The sequence below is a fragment of the Vulpes vulpes genome, chromosome 1 (genome assembly GCF_048418805.1).
Source record: "Vulpes vulpes isolate BD-2025 chromosome 1, VulVul3, whole genome shotgun sequence".
In the NCBI taxonomy this organism is placed as follows: Eukaryota; Metazoa; Chordata; class Mammalia; order Carnivora; family Canidae; genus Vulpes; species Vulpes vulpes.
In genome coordinates this window covers 53756189-53775545 of record NC_132780.1, presented here as the reverse complement: position 1 = coordinate 53775545, position 19357 = coordinate 53756189, and the positions used below count along the sequence as shown (strand labels likewise).

The 19357-nt window shown below is 37.4% G+C and overlaps 1 protein-coding gene across 2 annotated transcripts in view; it reads left to right on the top strand.

The window, feature by feature from the left end:
* Nucleotides 1–19357, top strand: part of LAMA2 (laminin subunit alpha 2) — a 580166-nt gene that overhangs the window by 485224 nt on the left and 75585 nt on the right. For both annotated transcript variants that reach the window (XR_012002712.1, XM_072764558.1), the window contains 3 exons: nt 3387–3489; nt 13703–13819; nt 15732–15914. Coding sequence is in view for 1 of the 2 variants with exons in the window: in XM_072764558.1 (XP_072620659.1) it covers nt 3387–3489; nt 13703–13819; nt 15732–15914 (403 nt within the window). In the remaining variant the exon portion in view is untranslated. The remainder of the gene's footprint in view (nt 1–3386; nt 3490–13702; nt 13820–15731; nt 15915–19357) is intronic.

Sequence of the window (19357 nt, the reverse complement as noted above, 5' to 3'; positions counted from 1 at the left end):
TATTTTAAAAAATTAAAAAAAGAATAAAAGGAGTAAAGTCAGACAGTAAAGGGTCAAAAAAGGGGAAATTATTAATGACTTTATATCAGAAATTCAACAATCTGAATGAAATGGAAAGATTCTTTGAAAATTACCAACTACCAAAACTCACAAATAAATAATTTGAATGTCCATTAAAGAATTGAATTTGTACTTAAAAACCTTCATGTACACACAAACACACATACACCTCACACTCCACATCCCACACACAAATTCAGCCCCAGATGATTTCACATTTAAAGAACTAATACATTCTTCAGAGAATTGAAGAGAACAAAATATGTCCCACCTCATTCTATGAGGCCAGTATCACTCAATACAAACCATAGACATTACCAAAAAAAAAATTATAGATCAGTATCCCTCATAAACATAGATATAAAAATTCTTGACAAAGTTATTACAAATCAAATCCAACCATTTATTAAGATAAACTACAAGCTAAGGGAATATATTTGCAAATTACATGTCTGATAAAGAATTCGTATCCAAGCTATGCACAAATATCTTTCAAAATTCAGTAACAACAAACAACTCAATAAAAATTGGGCAAAAGATTTAAACAGATGGAAAAGAAGCACATGAAAAGGTGCTCAAAATTATTTGTCACAAGGAGAATGCAAATTAAAACCAAAATGATATACACACCTATTAGCATGTCTAAATTTAAAAAGACTGACTACATCAAGTACCAGCAAGGATGTAGGCAAATGGAACTCTCATACACTGTTAGTGGGAATTTGAAGTAGCACAAATAATTTGGAAGACAAGTTGGTAGTTTCTTGAAAACTTAAACATATCATCTAGTCACTCTACATCTATTCACTCCATGAGAAATGAAAGATACGTCTATATAAAGATTTATACACAAATGCTCCTAGCAACCCGATTTAGAATGGCCAACGCTGGAGATAACCCAAGTGTCCATCAAGACATTTAATCAAGAGGTGAATGAATAGAGTGGGGCATAGCCATTTAATTAAAAGAGGATCACATATTGATACACACACAACGTGAACAAATGTTGAAATAATTATGCAGAGTGAAAAAAGCCAGACAAAAAAGGAGAGCAAACTAGACGAGTCCATTTATATAAGATTTTATGAAATGCAAATTAATAGTGATGGAAAGAGGAGCAGTGTTTGTATAGAGATGCGAGGAAGTCAAGGGGGATGGAAGGGAGAAATTTAAAAGAAATGGATTGTCCCCCTACCTTGATTGTCGTGATGGTTTCACGGGTGTCTATATGTCAAAACTTACCAAGTTGTAAATTTTAAATATGTTTCTTTAAGCTTCACTAAAACTGTTGAAATGTGTAAAAAGGCAGACAAAAAAATATGAAGAGTGGTCACCACTGTCTGTAGTCGCTTCGTTTTCCCAGCTCAGACTTCCACCTCTTTCCATGGTGTCTGACCCTTCTCCCTCTTTTCTCTCACTTCATTTCATTATTTTCTTCCTTGCAGCAAATCAACTTTCTCTCCCTCCTTTACCCCCATGACTCACTTTGCATATCCAAGATTAGCTTTAAAATTTTGGTTGTTAAATGCTTGCCAGACATATTCTTGTAGAAAGACATTCACATCTCAAGGCTGCGGAGAAAGCTATTTTTCTTTCTTCCTGCCTTTTCTTTCTTTCTTTTTTCTTTGTTTCTTTGTTTCTTTCTTTCTTTCTTTCCCGTCTTTGTCTAGTTTCGTCTAGTACTCTGAGTGACCCACATCATCTGGGTGATTCAGGATTGTCAGTACCAACATTAGTTATTTTACTACACTGATACTGGCATCTACTGAAACCTACTTTACCCTTTCCAAATTGATTTGGACTCCTGAGCTTCAAAATCTTTTCTCTACTGGATAGTTTCTCTTTCCTCATTGTCAGATAGGTTGTCAACTATCACTTTTGCTGTTGTCATGTGCCTATTTGGAGAATCTGCATCCTTCTTTCTTTGTAATTTCCTTCTTTTGATCCAGAAAACCTGTAACTAGAGGAGTAAGAATGGCACCTAAATCTGGGACAGATATAGAACCTGAGTAGGTAACTAAGGCTTTTTTTTTTTTAGTAAGTTACACTGGATTTGTGCCATCAATATACTGATGCTCTTACTTTTTTTTAGATAAATGACACCATGTGATGTTAGTGTACCTAGTTCCCAAGGAAAACTGTAGGACTAGGGATTTCTGTATCCTCAGTTGAAGAAACTGTCCCTTTTCCATGGAATAATTGTCTGAGGTTGTCAGACAGCTCTTTTTGCAAGTGCTCGCTATAGATGCACAATGTCCTTTTTTATTTATGTAGGATGCACATGTCCTTTTGTAGAGATCTTAGTTCTATAATCAATCTGTTCTGTGAACAGTAGAGCTGTTAGCATAACACCTGAAAATAAATTTTATCAGAACACTCACAAGTTCTGTGATCTCTCCCAGTTTAATGCTCAATTAATGTGACTGATAAAAAAAAAATTGTGACAGAGGCACTGTAGGGATCTTCTGGAGTGTTAGGTCTGGAATAACCTGAATTCAGCTTTATAACTTCGACAGGAAGTATTTAGCATTCTCTAGCTCTTCTTGTACCTGAAATACTTTTCCAATTTAAGTTTTACATATAAAATCCCCTTTGATTTATCTCTTGGTATAAATGTATTACGTGATGATTACTGAGAAGCAAACACTATTAAAGTGGGTGCTTTAAGTTAAATGTTCCCTTCCCTATATCATTCTGCTATCTTTGTGTCATCTTTTTGAATCCAAGCCTCAACAAATATATCTTTGCTAGGAGATGATTGTAGCTCAGAGATTATTATTTAGAAGAGTTTGTTCTGCTGAAGTCCTTGGAGACGTGTTTTTAAAAGGAGCATTGATCTTCCTAATTTAAAGGGGACAGGAACTGCTCCTCCACCTGTTACACAACTCAAGTAAAATGTGCTTAGGGATACAGTCAGTAGATTTGTCCCGGTCTCAATTTGTTCAACTGTTCCATAGCATTTAATACTGACCAGTGATGGCCTTGCCTTCAGCACCTTCTGCATCTCTTGGCTTCCGTAGTATCACGCTCTCCTGGCTTCTCTGTGCCCTCTAGAATCTCAGTTTCCCTGCCACTGCCTCTTTCTGTATCTACCCCTTAAACGTTAAGATTTCCAGGTCCCAGGTTCTGTCCTAGCTCTTCTTCTCCTCTCCCAATAAACAGTCTCTTGACTTTCATCACCAGTATGTGCTGATAATTTCTAATTCTACATCCACAGCCCAGAATGCTTTCCTGAAAGTAAACCCTGTATGCCAGCTGCCCGCCGGATACATCAACTCCATAATTCTCTGGTTTTAGATATGTGACACTCCTTTCTCTGTCCACAGGCAACAGGTCCTCAGGGTTCATTAAAGGAAGGTGCCAAAGGCTCTCTTCAGAAAAGCTTTGGGATTCTTAACGAAGCCAAGAAGTTAGCAAATGCTGTAAAAGGTTAGTGTGACCTCCCTTTGTTATTATTTTCAGGTTAATCATAGTTCTGATTGGTAGGATATTTTATCGTGGCATTGTTTCACTAGGATTTTTATGATGGTTTTTATGATCTGGATTTAATGCAAGTAAACTCTCTCAGCAGTTTTATGATGTTTTGTCATCACATCTCATTTTGCATTAGGTAATGTTTCATAATTTTTAAACCTAATGTATATAGCATCATTTCACATGTATTAAATTATAGTGACTTCTAGATTAAAGTATAACAAGTTCTTAAGAGTACCAAACCCCACTTGTTCTGGCTTCAGAAATGGCAGTCACAAAGGAATGAATTAGGCAGATGTAGTATAAATGTCCCTATGAAATTTTCAATTTGTTAGTGGTCACATTTCCTGAAAAGTTCTCATGCTTTTTAAAGACATTTTTCTTGTATTTTCTTCCTAATTCAACCATCAACGTCCATAAAATATCTACTCCAATCCATTATGGGTTTTGCATTAAAAATGTATTGCTCAATATAGCTGCTCTCTAGGTAAGCCGTTATATTTATTATTTCATTCAAATATCTCCCGTTTCTCTCTGCAGCCTCATTCCTTGCCATTTTCTGGCTTGCATCCATCTCCCCAACCTTCCTGAAATATTCATGGTCCTTCCAAAACATACTACTCTTCCAAACCTCCATATTTCAGAGTGTTAATCCTTCTCTTTGGAATGCCTCCCCATCTTTCATTCTTTTTCATAGAATTACCTTTTACCAGACCTTCAAGATTAAGCTCAAATGTCATCTTCTCCAGGAAACTCGACACCCCGTCTGAACTCCAGGCCCCTTCTTACTGCCTCCCTTTTTCACAGACTTGTCAATCTGCAACCATGTACTTAGATTCCATCGTCTTGAGGACAGACACAAGATCTTGTTTTTAACTTTGTATTGCTAGTGTGTAATATCACAGTGACTAGCTCAAATCAGGAAATAAGTATATTTTTGAAAATAACGGAATGATATTGGTCTTTCCTAACCTTAGAAAAGTTTTTTAAGCATTTATATTTGTCATGTTTTAAACTAATTGTCCATGGTCTCCAATAGACAGGGATAGGACATTACAACTGCTGTCCTCAGTATGGATGGTACTTTGAGAGTGAAATGCTTTGGACTAAGTGTCACAGGTGAAAAAAAAAAAAACCCCTGTATACATTATTCTGTGCAGGAACTTACTCTTATTCTAACCTGAAGAGTAACTAGAGTCAAGACTTATTTTCCTCTTGGGCAAGTTGAGTTGATCTCATTACTTTATGGCCACTCTTTCCCATCCAATACCTTTGCCCAGAGCTAGTAGGGATTAAGGTGGAGTGAGTGAGGTTAGGTCAAGCCGGTGTAGGGTCAGATCCGATTTTATTTAAAAGTTTAATATTTTGTGTATCATTGCTCTTTTTTTAATCCATTTTGGATTAAACTAAAAAATAGTTTTTTTAAAATACTGCACTAAAATATTTTGAGTACTGTTTTGGTGCCTGTTTAAATTTTACACCTATGGTGAATGTGTGAGTCACCTCATCTCATTCCCTTGCCTCTATTTCCCCCAAATCCTGCCGTTATAAAAAAGAGGAAAGAATTCCATTTTCAGAGATTTTTCTTTCCAAGAAAAAATGGAAATCTGAAGACAGGCCTGGTGGAAAGGGTTAGGAGACAAAAATGTTCATTAGTTTCAATGTCTTTTTTTGTACCTCAGGTAGTACATTATTTAAAGTAATGAAAACCCACAAACTACTCAAGTAATAATTTCTCCAAAAATCCAAGCCAAGGCTCTGACGGAGATGGGAATGTTTTCTTGCTACATTATGACATTCCCCTGATTTGTGGCCAATTACACAAGTTATAAAATGGCTGTTAATCAGGGAAATGCCATATATTACCACCAGGAACTGCTGAAATAGGCCCTACAGAGCAAAACTCTTGACAGCAGCTATTAAAATAGAGATTTAGTCATTTCCCTTTCTCTGGAGCCTGGAGTTAGAAGGAATAAAAATGGTGAGGCCAGTCTACCCTCCATATTTCTAATTTGTTACTTGGTTCATTTCAGTACAATCCGGTGAGTTCATGCTTTAGACACAAATGACTTAGTGCTGCTCTCTGCCATTTTTATGCTGTCCTTGCCTTGAGGGAGTCTGAACTTGCCAGGAGCAATTTGTTTTGCTTTTTAATTTTTGAATATACATTTGTTAAAAGTCAATTTGCCCTTGTACACACGTGAAATTTAAAACTAGTCTGCACTGCACTGATTGAACGTCTATGGAGGAAAAAATCATTTCCTTGATGGATATGGAACTTGGGACAAATTGATGATCGGGAGAGTTCAAAGATGAATTAATACCAGCAGATGAATTAATGCTACTTTGCAGATTGACAAGAGAGTTTGTCAATCAAATAGCCTGTTGAGGTTCTCATGGAATGTGTACAAGGCATGGAATGAAACAGAGGATGGTATAGAAGCAGCCTAAGAATGCTAAGATTTTAGAATTATATGCTTTATCTTATATAGGATAAATTCTCAATACAATTTACTTCTTAATTTGTCTCTGATTTTTGTCTTTGCCCAAATAAGTGAAATCATCCAGTCACTTAGGAACAAATAGATAACATTTCTGTAACCTGGATGACACGTAGATGAAATAAAAAGATCAATTCTCAAACCCAAAAATACCAACTCGGTGAATTGTATGACATGTGGTGTAGTCCAACACAAAGAACAGTACCAGAATTATCCCAAACATTATCTTTTATCAAATTAATCAATACTTTTTTTCTATACTATGATCCTCCAAACACTCAGGCATTCAGTCCAGAAGAGCCTATCAGAAAGGTTTTGCCTTCATTAATATGATATAGTTGCATTGACTAACCTGGTAAAATTCTGTTATTATTTTAGATCAGGAAAAAAAAAAGAATAAACAGGAATACTGCATGCTGTTAAACCAAAGAATAATGCAGGAGTTAAATTTTGTCCAAAGCATTCTTTCATTATTAAATCTACTCTTTTTGACTTCACATATTACCATTTGCCAGAATCAGCCTTTCTAAAGATAGGCATGTGAAAAACAAAAATCTGTTCCATTGACAAAAAGCAATTTTGGGCTAAATGGATGAAACCAAGCTTGGATCCCCTAGCCGACCATAGTCTGGAGAGCAAAACAGCCTTTTCCCGTAGATATTGCTGATTCCTCATACAGACCTGAAGTCCTCCTTTGGCGTGTGAATAGAGAAAATCAAGATCATAAAACCAGGTTGGAGCAGGTTTAGGAGTTAAAATGAAAACTGACAAAGTAGTGGCAAACATAGAATGGTAGGAACTATTGGACCAGACAGTCCAAGTCTTACTTAAAGGTATTCAAATACAACTATTTTAGAATACCTTGCTGGCCAAAGCAAAATGAGCCTGCAGGCCCACAGCCAGGCTTCAGAGCTTGTCCGGGTGGAACCATAAGCTGGTTTCAGTGTCTAGTCATTTTAGTTTCTGGTTACACCGGCTGAAGAGAGGATTTGCCTCTATCCTAGAATCTTAAGTTTTGGGAGATCCTGCCACTAGACAAGCCCCCCTTCCCTCCTGTTCTCAGACTTCTTACTATGACCCTCTGTCTAGCGGGAGGAAGAACACATTCAGAGGCAGCTGACAGTTACTGAGGGCCCGTCAAGCGCTGTGCTCATGAGGAACAAGACCAAATGTGGCCCTTTGGGATCAGGACAAGGTTTCTCAGTAACACGCTTCCCTATAAACCTGCCAGCTGAATGATCTCAGAGGTCCCCATGCACAGTCACTCCAGTAGGCAAAAGAGACGGTCAGAGAAAGGGCATGTCCCAAACCTGTGACAGTAACTAGAGAAAGGGAAGCATAGGAGTAAAGTCATGAAAGAGGGCTTAAAAATAGGAAAAAAAAATGGCAAGACTGGGCATAGCAACCTCATCAAGTCAATTGACAGGAGGCCAGGGACAAGAATTGGGTTCTCACTTTCCCCCGGCTTCCTTCCTTCTGCAAAGCATCAGGTTCCTGCCCTGGATCGTGGGGTTGACTTAGGGGGCAGACTCTTTGGAAATCTCAATACTTGGAAATATTAAGAAGTCAAAGGACGGTAAAGGTGGATGAAAAATTATAATAAAGTGACTTGAGGGAAACTATACCTTGTATGTTCCTAAAATATCCAAAGATGATAATATAAAATGTAATATGATTAAAATTGTATAAAGCTACCATATATTATGTAATTTGGTAAGATTGGCTGCCTCTAGTATGTAGATTTGAATTCATTTGAAGAAACACCAATAATCTGAATAGACCACATTTGTATCGTGGGACCAACCCTGTAGCCCACATTAGCCTGACTCTGAGGCTGATGCTTTTACCCATTGCTGGGCAAAAACACTGGGCTTCTGCCATAGTTGAGAAGGTGACCCAGCGACATTTATGATACTAACAAATGCTTGATAAAATGAATAAGTGGATGAACACCCAAGTGTAGCAGAAATGTCTCATTACGAGGAAGGTCACAAGCAAGATATTTTATATGACCTCATGGTGATCCCTTGCTTCTTTCAAACTTTCTGCTTCAGAACTACACAAAAACACTGCAAGATTAACCTGTTCTCTAGTTCAGAGGGTGCCTCAAAAACAAAACATGAAGCATGTTCATAGCAAATGAAAAGTATATGGATTAAATTCTTCGTTTACAAAGAAACCCTAAAGAGAGGATATTTCTTCATTTTTTTGGTAAGGAAGCAAATCATAAGTAGTAATGAGTCCATCAAAGTATTAGTTCATAATAAGGCAAATGTCATAGTAATCAAGAACTTCATTGCAAAATATTAGCTGGATGGCAATTTGACAGTAGAGTCCATTTTACCGACCCCTTCAAAATGTATAGCTGTTCTGTGATTTTCACCCTTGTGAATGAGAGATTGTCTCAAGGTGTTGGTTTGTGCCTAAATAAAAAATAAAAATTGCATTTGAAGAACTTGCCTCGATGAGTTTCAATGATCAAATAGAACGTTTCATTCAAATCTGTAAAATACACTCTTTTTTAAAAAAGGTTTTACTTATTTGAGAGAGAGAACTCATGAGCAGGAGGAGGGGAAAAGGCAGAAGCAGGCTCCCCAGTGAGCAGGGAGCCGGATGTGGAGCTTGATCCCAGGACCCCGGGAGCATGACCTGAGCTGAAGGCAGACACTTAACCAACTGAGCCACCCAAGAGTCCCTAAAAAAGTATTCTTATATTTAGTTGAAAACTGTTTCAAGGTCATTAAAAGCTGGTAAATGTACCAGGGCGATCATCAAGCTGATATGAATTATTTTGTTACCATTTACTGCCTGTCATAAATCCAGTACTTTCTCCTATATCCACAGATTTATTTCTCACATCAGTCATATGAAGGAAGATGCTATCCTCATTTTATGCATGTAAGAGGGGATATAAAAGGCACATGAACCCACATCTCCCACCGCTAAGTCTTACAATGATTTCATGGCACCACACCACCTTTTTAATGATGAGAATTTGGTAAAAGAAGATATTATTGATGATGAAAGTGATAACCTCACAGCTTTATTTTGAGATATTAGATAACATCCTTCAGAGTTACCAGTTCTCATTTAACTAAACTGTAATTCATATTCAGCACAGCATCAGGACCATGGTTTATGAGGGGTGGCCAGGGGACTCAGCAGTTGAGCGTCTGTCTTCAGCTCAGGGCCTGACCCCGGGGTCCCGGGATCGAGTCCCACATTGGGCTCCCCGCAGAGAGCTTGCTTCTCCCTCTGCCTGGGTCTCTGCCTCTCTCTCTCTCTCTCGGTCTCTCATGAATAAATAAATGCAATCTTTTAAAGAAAAATAACATGTTAAATGAGTAAACGCATACTCTGAGTGGAAATGACTTATTCCTCTATCTGGTGATTTTCATTTTGAATGTGTCCACCTTATATCATGTCAGTGGATAAGCAACAAAGGGAAATTACAGCATCAGGAATGTCCACAGTTGACCCTTTCTACTCTGCTGCTTTCTCTCACTTTATGAGCTCTGTCTCTGCCAAACCCATTTCTAGACATTTGTCTTCTAATGTGTGAGGACGGGACTTGAAAGGTTAGAACCAAAGCTGGAAACGTATGTGTGTGTGTAGGCTTTGAGGCTTGGCAGGTGTGATGCCTAGAGAAAAGATAAAGAGAATGTCTTCACGAAAGCTAGTAGTACAAGATCTGAAGACCTAAGAGGAAATTCCATAAAATGTCGCTATGAATTATAAATTGGATCCTCTTCTTGTCCTCCAAAAGTTACAACTAAAGAATTGGGTTCAATGTTCTTTAACTATTAATAATTCTGTTTCTTTGGTCAAATTACAGTTCGAACAGGGCCAAATGCAATCGTCCTTACATGTCAGCTATAGATACACTCCGCCTCATGTGTCTTTCCATTTAAAGCCAACCTTGGATGTTTATTTTTCAAGCTTCCCATTGCTATAGTTGGGCAAGTTTTCCATTTTGAAATCTGCAGTACTTTTCTGTACACAGCTTCTGCTGGCCTAATTCTACAGACAAAGCCACAAGGTGTTTAGATTTGGTTTTGTGAAATTCCAGAAATAACTTCAGAAAAAAAAATGATCAGAATGTAAGAAAGGATACATCAAATAGGTGAAACAGAAATCAGAGTGCAATCAGAATATTGACCTTCTGACTTCCTAGTACAGAAGGCAGAGGATCAAAATCCCTGCTTTGGAACTTGAGACACAGCACAACAATGTCCTTCGGATCAATCTTTCTTCTGAATAATTAGCCTAATTGTTCTGCTGGTATTTGCTATTTGAATGCATAAAATAGTATAAGCCAAGTGCTGCCCTTTAAATTAACGTTTCTTTACTGTACATGAAGATCGTGCTTGCCAGAACATTTTGAATGCCCCATTATTTAAAAAATCAAATCCAATCAAGAAGCTAAGAAAGAGAATTTGTACTATTCCATTTCCTTAATTGATGAAGACTTCCAAGCTACTATCAAAAGAGCAGCCCTTCATTCTCAAGGAATTTATATGGCGGGATCCCAGTCACACTCAGGCCAGCTCTCCCTCTGAAAGCACACTTTCAATAACCTACCCAAAGACTTTATTTTAGTAGAAACAGGGAAAATAACAGAAGTACTAAAAGAAAGATGAATCATGATTGACAGAGGAGAAAATCTAATTACTTGGCAAGTATACTTGGAGGCACTAGAATTGAAAATAATAACACCTTAGTGACTGAAATGGACATATTGATGTTTTCGAGCCATGCTTTGCTGGGATATTTTATGCTTTGTTTTTCAGTGATGTCAGGTCTTTGGCCTGGAACTTGAAGGCAGACGCGTGAAACGGTGGCACGTGCTCGCGTTACTATTGTGTAACAGTGCTTGAGTCTGTCTGCCTATAAAATCCTTACATGAAATGAAGTGGATCATTAATTAGTATGTTCAGCCCTCTTTTTCACATCCAGAGCGCTGATGGTTAGGAACCCTTCATCCTTCTCCCTTTCCCTTTGCTATTATTCTTCCCAGAGGAAGGCCAGGAGAGGCAGGGCTCGTTCTGTGGTCGGCGTGGCCCGCCCAGCCTCCCCGGGCAGCCAGGGCCCTGCCCCTACATGGGCTCCGTGTGCAAGCCGGCCCCGACCCCCGTGGCTCTTCTGTGGACACACGGGGCCCCCTGGCCCGCCCATGCTGGGCGCCAGCAAAGCCATGGGAACCGCAGTCTTGGAGTCGGCAATAACACGCTGGTCCAGTTCAGGTCGCGTTAGTTGTTTGGTTTGGTTTTGCTTTTACTCTTTTAAACAAAAGAGAAGAAACACCTGCACAGAGGAAGCCATTTCACCAGCACAACCAGGTACAAAATGAAAGGTTCTGGTACACAGCTGCCCACACCACCGTGGGCTCCCCTGCTTGGCCTGTTCCTGGTTCCTCTCTGCCGCTCTAAGTACCGGCAAGGTTTTCTGCTGTGTTCTCCACCTACCACCACCGGGTCCCACCCCGACAAATTTTTGTATGTGTGTCAGCGTATGTATTATGTGTCTTGCCCATTTTCATGAGAAAGATCTTAAGGATCTTTCTTTTTTTTTTTCTAATCTCTGCACCTACAAATGAAGATCTATGAACATTCTGGAAGATACACGTTGATACAGTTTCACAAGTACATCTGTAGGCTAAAATTCTGGCAGTGCAATTGCTGGAACAAATACATGTCTATTTAAAATTCTAATAAAGGTATTCAGTTGCTCTTCAGAAAATGGCATCGACTTGCATTTCCACCAACGCTGTTGTGAACACCTGGTATTATCGGGCCTTTAACTTTTGCCAATCTGATAAATGAGAAATGATATCTGACTCTTCCTTTACAGTTTTTAAGTATGATAGCCTTAAGTGCTTTATTTTAATTTAGTGACTCATTATTTCTATTTATTGTACTGTAGCCGACCCGTTCTATAGTTTGCTCATTATTCTTAAGAATGTGTGCCTGTCACTTTGCATGGAGGCATTGCTAATTTTCTCTAAATATTCCCGTCTGATCATGTGTGCAGTGCCTGTGTGAGGCTCGTAAGTTTTATTTAACTGTGGCCATGTTTTTAAGGCGACAAAGGGCAAAATGAAAGGAGAGCTAGGGAGGAAAGAAGTGGGGCCGGGTAGGGGGGGAGGATGGGAAGCAAGTCTGGGTGAGTAAGAGCACCTTTACCCAACATGCTCTGCTTATCCCTGGTTTTGCCCACCAATCCCAGCAGAATCCAGGGTTAAGAGCACAATTTCTGGAATGAGACTGCATGGACCTGAATCCCAACTCCACCATTTACTGACCGTACAAATTTGGGAAATTCACTTAAATTCTCTAAGCTGGTTTCCTCATTTGCAAATTGGAGATGATAATAATAATACATCTTGATGTTATTGTGGTTATAATACTAAGCATAGAACTTACACATACCCACAGACCCCTGGTCATTACTATCACTAAATGCCTGCCAAGTGAGGCCAGGAGGGTACCCCCTCTTTCCTGGCCCTTCCGCAATGCTCCTTTTTAATGGAGGGCTCTGCCTTTTATTCACATTTTGTGTTTTTGTAGAGCTAATTTGAACAGTCAGCATACATCTCCCCAGGAAACAAATATTATGGCACAAATAAACTATTTAAAATATTTTTTAAAAAAAAATGATCTACTTTATCCAGTCAGGAAAGGTAGAAAGTATTATAGGAAGCACAGACTTTTATATCTTTCATTTATTTAATTCCACTGTTCATTAATAAATAATGTTAAAAAAAGAGAAAGAGACAGATTCAGTCTTAGGTTTGCAGTTCGATATGTATCTAAGCAAAATTTCTAAACCTCTCTTCTTCTATCAGCTGATTGGATATTTGTTTTCTTTCCCCTAAAAGATTTCATAACTTTTATCCTTATACTGTCACACTCAGACTCTGAACCTCTTAGTTACTATTATAACACAGACCAACCTGAAGTTTGGATGATGTTAAAAACTAGTGGAAAGAAGCTGAAAAATTTACACTTGTAATATTAAATTATCTCCAGTAAGTGATTTGTTTTAATGTTAAAGAGATCATGCTAAGGTAGCAAGAAAAAAACATATAAAAAACCTATTTGAGAACAATTTATAAAATATCATTTTCTCTATTTAACAAAAATGCCAGTTTTTCAGAAATGCACTAGAAGTTGTTTTTTTTTTTATTCATTTTTCAAATATGTACTAATGTGATACTTACTGAAGTTGGGAGATTATCCTTAACAAGCATATCTATTTGAGATTTTTCAAAGCTAATCCAGTGATCCATTTTGGTAATGAAATTTTTAAAATGAGTAACACTAATGGGAATAATGCCAAGAGGGCATCATTGCAAATGCAATAAGAGATTGATTCTTTTCTCCACAGAAAACCCTCAAATTAAGTCAGATAAGGATCAGATACCAAGAAGAAAACACAGCTGTTGAACATGTTGAAGAGAGAAATGGTCATTTGGCAAACACATATTTTATATTATGGTCTGAAATATATTTGTTGACAGATCGCCAATAAATTAAAAGGAATTAGATTAGTTCTCCTGCTTTTATAAGCTCTATATTAAAATATCTGAAATTACGTGTCCATATCAGAGATGTGTAAACTCAGAGATGATTAAAATTATTTCATTCTTTTCTGTTTTCCGTTCACAGAAAACGATGACTATCTGAATGGCTTAACAACCAGATTAGAAAACGCAGATGCTAGAAATGGGGATCTCCTGAGAGCTTTGAATGACACTTTGGGAAAGTTGTCAGCCATTCCAAATGGTAAGCACTTGGGACACTGCGAATGTGTCAGTTTACCTGAACGATTAAACAATGTTCTAGCGTTTACCATCTTTCCTGACAGGACATTTGGACTGTTGGCAGGAAATTAGATTCTGGTTTTCTTACTTATGAATCTTTCTTTGTGAGAATGAGAAACTAAACCATACTTACCCTGTGATATTTCTTATGCTTTGTTAACCTCGCTGACATATATCTATAGCATATGTATAACGTGCATATATTGCAAAAAGGAAAATATAGCCATCTTATTACTGTACTGTTGTTCTTCCATGTGTCAACCCAGAAAATCTTGTTTCTAATAAGATTTTTATTATTAGAAATAATATTATTTGTCATCCTGTATTAATTGGGAAAGTATAACATCACACAGGTGCTGTTCTTAAAATGTGCTTCTACAAAGTCACAGGTGATTATAGGACCTGTGATAACACAGGAGAGCCTTTCCTCACATCATTCTTTGCCACTTTATTTTTTTTGAGTTTCATTGACATACAATGTCACATTATTTTCAAATATTCAACATAGTGAGTCGACAAGTCTATAGGTTATGCTATACTCAGTGCAAGTGTAGCTACCATGTGTCCCAATACAATGCTATTATGGGATCGTTGACTATATTCCTTCCACCATGTATTTATGTCTATGACTTATTCATTCTGTAGCCCAAAGCCTGTATCCTCCACTCCCCTTCACCCTTTCTGCCTCTGCCCACATAGCCCTCCCCTCCGGCCGTCATCCGCACATCTTTCTTGGCAAAATTCAGTTCCTTAAATGTTTCAGCTTTGAAAACATTGGCAGTTGAACCACGTCTGTAATGTCTTCCTACATGTTACAAGTACTTGAAGAGATGGTGTGGTATTAGCTCCTGAAAGCGCTACCCTTTATATTTTTAATTACATGGTATGATAACAACAACATTTGCAGACATCTATGGAGTGCTGACTCAATGTCCTTGTTAGGTGTATATAATCTTCATACTAATCCTGCCAAGTGAATAGCGTTATCTTTCTCTAGATAAGACTTTACACCGGGACTTTAGAGGAGACAAACTAAGACGCGGCATTATGCTAAGGAAAGTCAGTCAGAGAAGGACAAATGCCATATGATTCACTCATATGCGGAATTTAAGAAATGAAACAGGATACTGAAGGTCATTGTTCAGAGTGGCATGTATGAGATTTGAACCCTACTGTTTAACTTTGAAGCCTATGGTCTTAGTCACTAATCTACTAGTAGGTATTATATGTTCTATATCTGAGTAGGCATCTGCATGTTCAATATATGTTTTTTATACAAATTATAATCAAGAAAACTAATGCATACATTTATATAACAGGAAGTATCAGTGATTTCTACTTTTTTTAACATTAAAAAAATAAATAACTGTCCAGGATTGCTTGTCGTCTCCTTCAATACATAGGATGTACATAGAAAATTTCCAATGCTGAAAACAAATGTAAATACATAGACATATGGTCTAAAGTACCTGAGAGAGTCTCTCTACCTTGAAGTTGAAGTACATTCATCATTCCCCTTTCTGAATGTGCAGAGTAAATCTTGAACCTAGTTTTGATGAAACTGATTTGTGGTTAAATTTCTCTCTGTAATACGGTCAGCAGCAAATTCACAACATACCTTTATACAATGAACATCTAGAATAATCACTTTGCTGTCTTGAGAGCTAATCAGGTATTCATAGCAAAGGTCCCTGAGAAAATTTAATTTAGCTAAACACATACTTCATTTGCTACAACTGAATGATACAAAGTTCGTTGGTGTGTGTGTGTGTGTGTCTTTGAGGTGGGCCAGCCCCAGCCTCTCTTTGACCAGCATGGGATAAGCCACTAACTCCAGCTCTCTGTTCTGCTGCTCGTACCTGTCTTGCTAACAGACACAGCCGCTAAGCTGCAGGCCGTCAAGGAAAAAGCAAGACAAGCCAACGACACAGCAAAAGACGTATTGGCGCAGATTAAAGATCTGCACCAGAACCTGGATGGCCTGAAGAAAAACTACAATCAACTAGCAGACAGCGTCGCCAAAACAAATGCGGTGGTAAAAGACCCTTCGAAGAACAGTAAGATCTGCTTTTTCACTTTGATTGTGTCATTTGTTTCTTTCCACAGTAGGAGTAGCCTAGATCCCACCTCCTGGTGGTGGAGGAGAGCCCACACCACGTCCGCTTTCCTCCCAGGCCGGGCCCAGAAAGTGAGCGGCCTCGGTTCCACAGCTGGAATCCAAGTCCCCAGTGGGCTAGTGCTTTCTTCATTCACATTTTGTTCAATCAAGAGGAAATTAGGAATTCCTGAAGTCTGCGTAACTTTTGGTGTAGGGATGCCAAATACTTTTTTTTTTTTTTTTTTGCCAAGTACTTTTTTAATCCTTCAGTGTAATTAAAAGTACAGTTGTACTTGGGAAATTACATCCTCTTAGTTGGTGAAGTTCCATGGAACATAGAGGTCAAGGAGTACACTCACGAGCAGGCCTGTTAGAACAGGATATTAAAATGCTATCAACCTGAAATGCATCCAAGTTCAAAAATATTAATATTTTATTATTTGAATTCTGGTTCATATTTTTAGAAAATTAAAGTATCCAGTTTATCAAGAATATTTTTTCATCTACATCTTTTGTATATTGCATGAAATTACATCAAGTTTTTCAGAATTCACTGAGAAAATATGGTAGGACTTAATATAATGATAATTTAAATTATTAACTGTAGTCAATAAACATTATGGTGTTTTATAGTCTTTTTTCCATCTGTGAAGTTGATATGTTATCTCAGTATGTGATTTCACCAAAGGGGATGCATGATTTTTGTACTTGTCACTCTCAAGAGACTAGTCCTCTGTTTATATGACCACATTGTCATTGGCTAACCGAATGTTTGTAGTGTGTAATAACAAAAACACTGTTATTGACGTCAGGTGTTCTATAATTCAAATGCTGGTTTATCAGCACCATTGCCTCAAATCAAATGCCAATGATGCTACAAAATAATAAACACTACTAACATGACTCCTTAAAGAGCAAGGAAAAGTCCAAACATATATATCATGCATTTCAAAACTAGGGAGGATTTGTACTTCACCATTTCTTCAAAAAATAAAAGGAGTCCATTCAATCATTTTTCATTTCTTACATAAGCCCAGAGATAGCTGCTTTCTGTCAGTCAAAGATTCCATCTGAATCAATGGTTCCAATGCAAGTGAGATCACAATGTCTCTGCCACCACCCACCCCCCAAAAAATGAAAATGAGTTTTAAAGTAAATATCATTCCCTTATTTTATAATTGCAGATATTATTTCATTCAATTTCAGATTGATTCTCAACTAATAGTGGCCTGTTTATAATGTTTATCTCTAACTTTTTGATCCTACCCTCTATCTGGAGCTCATTACCTGTAATATTAATTAAACTGGGCCTATGGTCTATCTTATTAGAACATCAGAATAAAGTTTTTTCCAATATGAACAATAGCCTGCTAACTAACATATATTTGTGGATTTTTATTTGATCACACTTGTTTGACTCAAAATAGGGTGCGTTTGTAATTAGTACTTGTTGTGAAAAGTACCATTTTTTGATAATCACTGTTTTATTCAATCTATAAAAATATTTCCTCATGAGTTTTTTTTATTTCTTTTTGTTTTGCTTCCATATATGAAATTACCTGCAGAAATCAGTATGTATATGGTCTTGACTGCCTACCGCAAATGCTTCAGCTTTGCATGTTACCCTGTTTTGGTCTGGCTTTAACATTATATAGCTGTTCTTTCCAGAGTCACAGTATTAATACTAGATATATTTAAAAAGACAACTTTCTTTACAAAAAGTTAGCATGCAGATGTATTTGACATAAAATCTTTTCAATTGTGTTATAGAAATTAGTGAAATATCTATATAATACCAACAGAACAGTGGAAAACAGAATTCTTCCACAGATTGAGCTAAATTGTGGTTCTTCTGATAACACAGATTCCGCCCCTGAAGTTCAAATGACTTCTTGCCGGTAGGATCAGCACAGATTAAGTGTATGTTGTCATTGCTTTTCCCCCTTGAAGCTCACTGCCCCCCCCCTTAAAAAACTTTATAAATAATTATTTTCAACTTCTAGAGAATTACACTTGGAGAAGCACATAATAAAACTAATAAAATTAGATCTTATCAAATGAGCAATTGTTGGGAGATAATACTATTCTCCCTTAAACATCTCATAGTTTAAATTCAAAGTCAAAAGTAAAACTGCAGGATGGAAAATAACAATAATAAAATCCAACATATTGAAACCTGAGAAATATGACCAAGGCTGTCTCAGTGGAGAAGAGGTTGTGATTATATTACCAAACAAGCACTGAAATAAATTTAGTTAATCAACCCTGTAAGTTAGACAAAATAAAATTAAAGGAAAGAAGATGAAAAAAAAAAAAAAGGTGAATTAGAAGATGGACAAATAATACACTGGATAAATCCAAGAGATGAATCCTTAAGAGCATAAAGGCAAAACATTTTAAATGCTTGGCAGGCTACTTGGGAACAATAAAGTGCATATAGACAAAAGTTCTAAAGGAGGTATAACTCGGGTCGCCTGGGTGGCTCAGTGGTGGAGCATCTGCCCTCGGCCCAGGGCGTGACCCCGGGGTCCTGGGATCGAGTCCCACATCGGGCTTCCCACAGGGAGCCTGCTTCTCCCTCTGCCTTTCTCTGCCTCTCTCTGTGTGTCTCTCATGAATAAATAAAGTCTATAAAAAAGAAAAAAGGAGCTTTAACTAGATACGGGGGACACTTAACACATAAGAGAGTACTTGTCAAAACTCCGTGCTAATGGGTTTTAGAGCCTAAAAGATACAGATAATTTTCTAGAAAAACATTGAATTATCATAATCTATCTTTGAAAGTGATTTTAAAATCTAACACTCAAATAATTATAGAAGAAAGTCAGAAATGTTTGAAAAGTACTATATAAGAAAGTATCTGACTCAATATTGCAGGCGTTTTATTTTTAAAACTGTTGAGAAGATTATTTCCAAAAGGTTTCAGCTGCTCCAGAAGATAGAGGAGGGGGGGCAGGGAGGGAGGTGGCAACCTTTGGATTTCATTTGGAAACATTTGATAAGAATCTGAGAGCTTTCAAAGGAAAGAATGCATTCTTGGATGAAGCTGAAATAGTCTTTGCTTTACCCTTTTTCTTTTTCCCATGAATCCAAATCTAAATCATTTTTTCTCAATTCCAGAATAATTTGTAGAGTATCAGGGTAATATTGGAGAATTAAGAGAAGGAAAACCTGGACAAGTGGTTTATTATACAAAATAAAGGGGTAACTGTGTCTGTGTTGAATATACAATTATATAACAAGGGTTTTGACTCCCATAACCTGCATTTCAAGCTTTGATCCAGCAACTCTGTTCAACGTAATAACTGACCTGTGTCCGTTTTAAACTTCACTCACAATATTATTCATAGTTATGAGTGTGAGTTCAAAATACTTAATTCAAAACCTAGTTTAAAAATAATA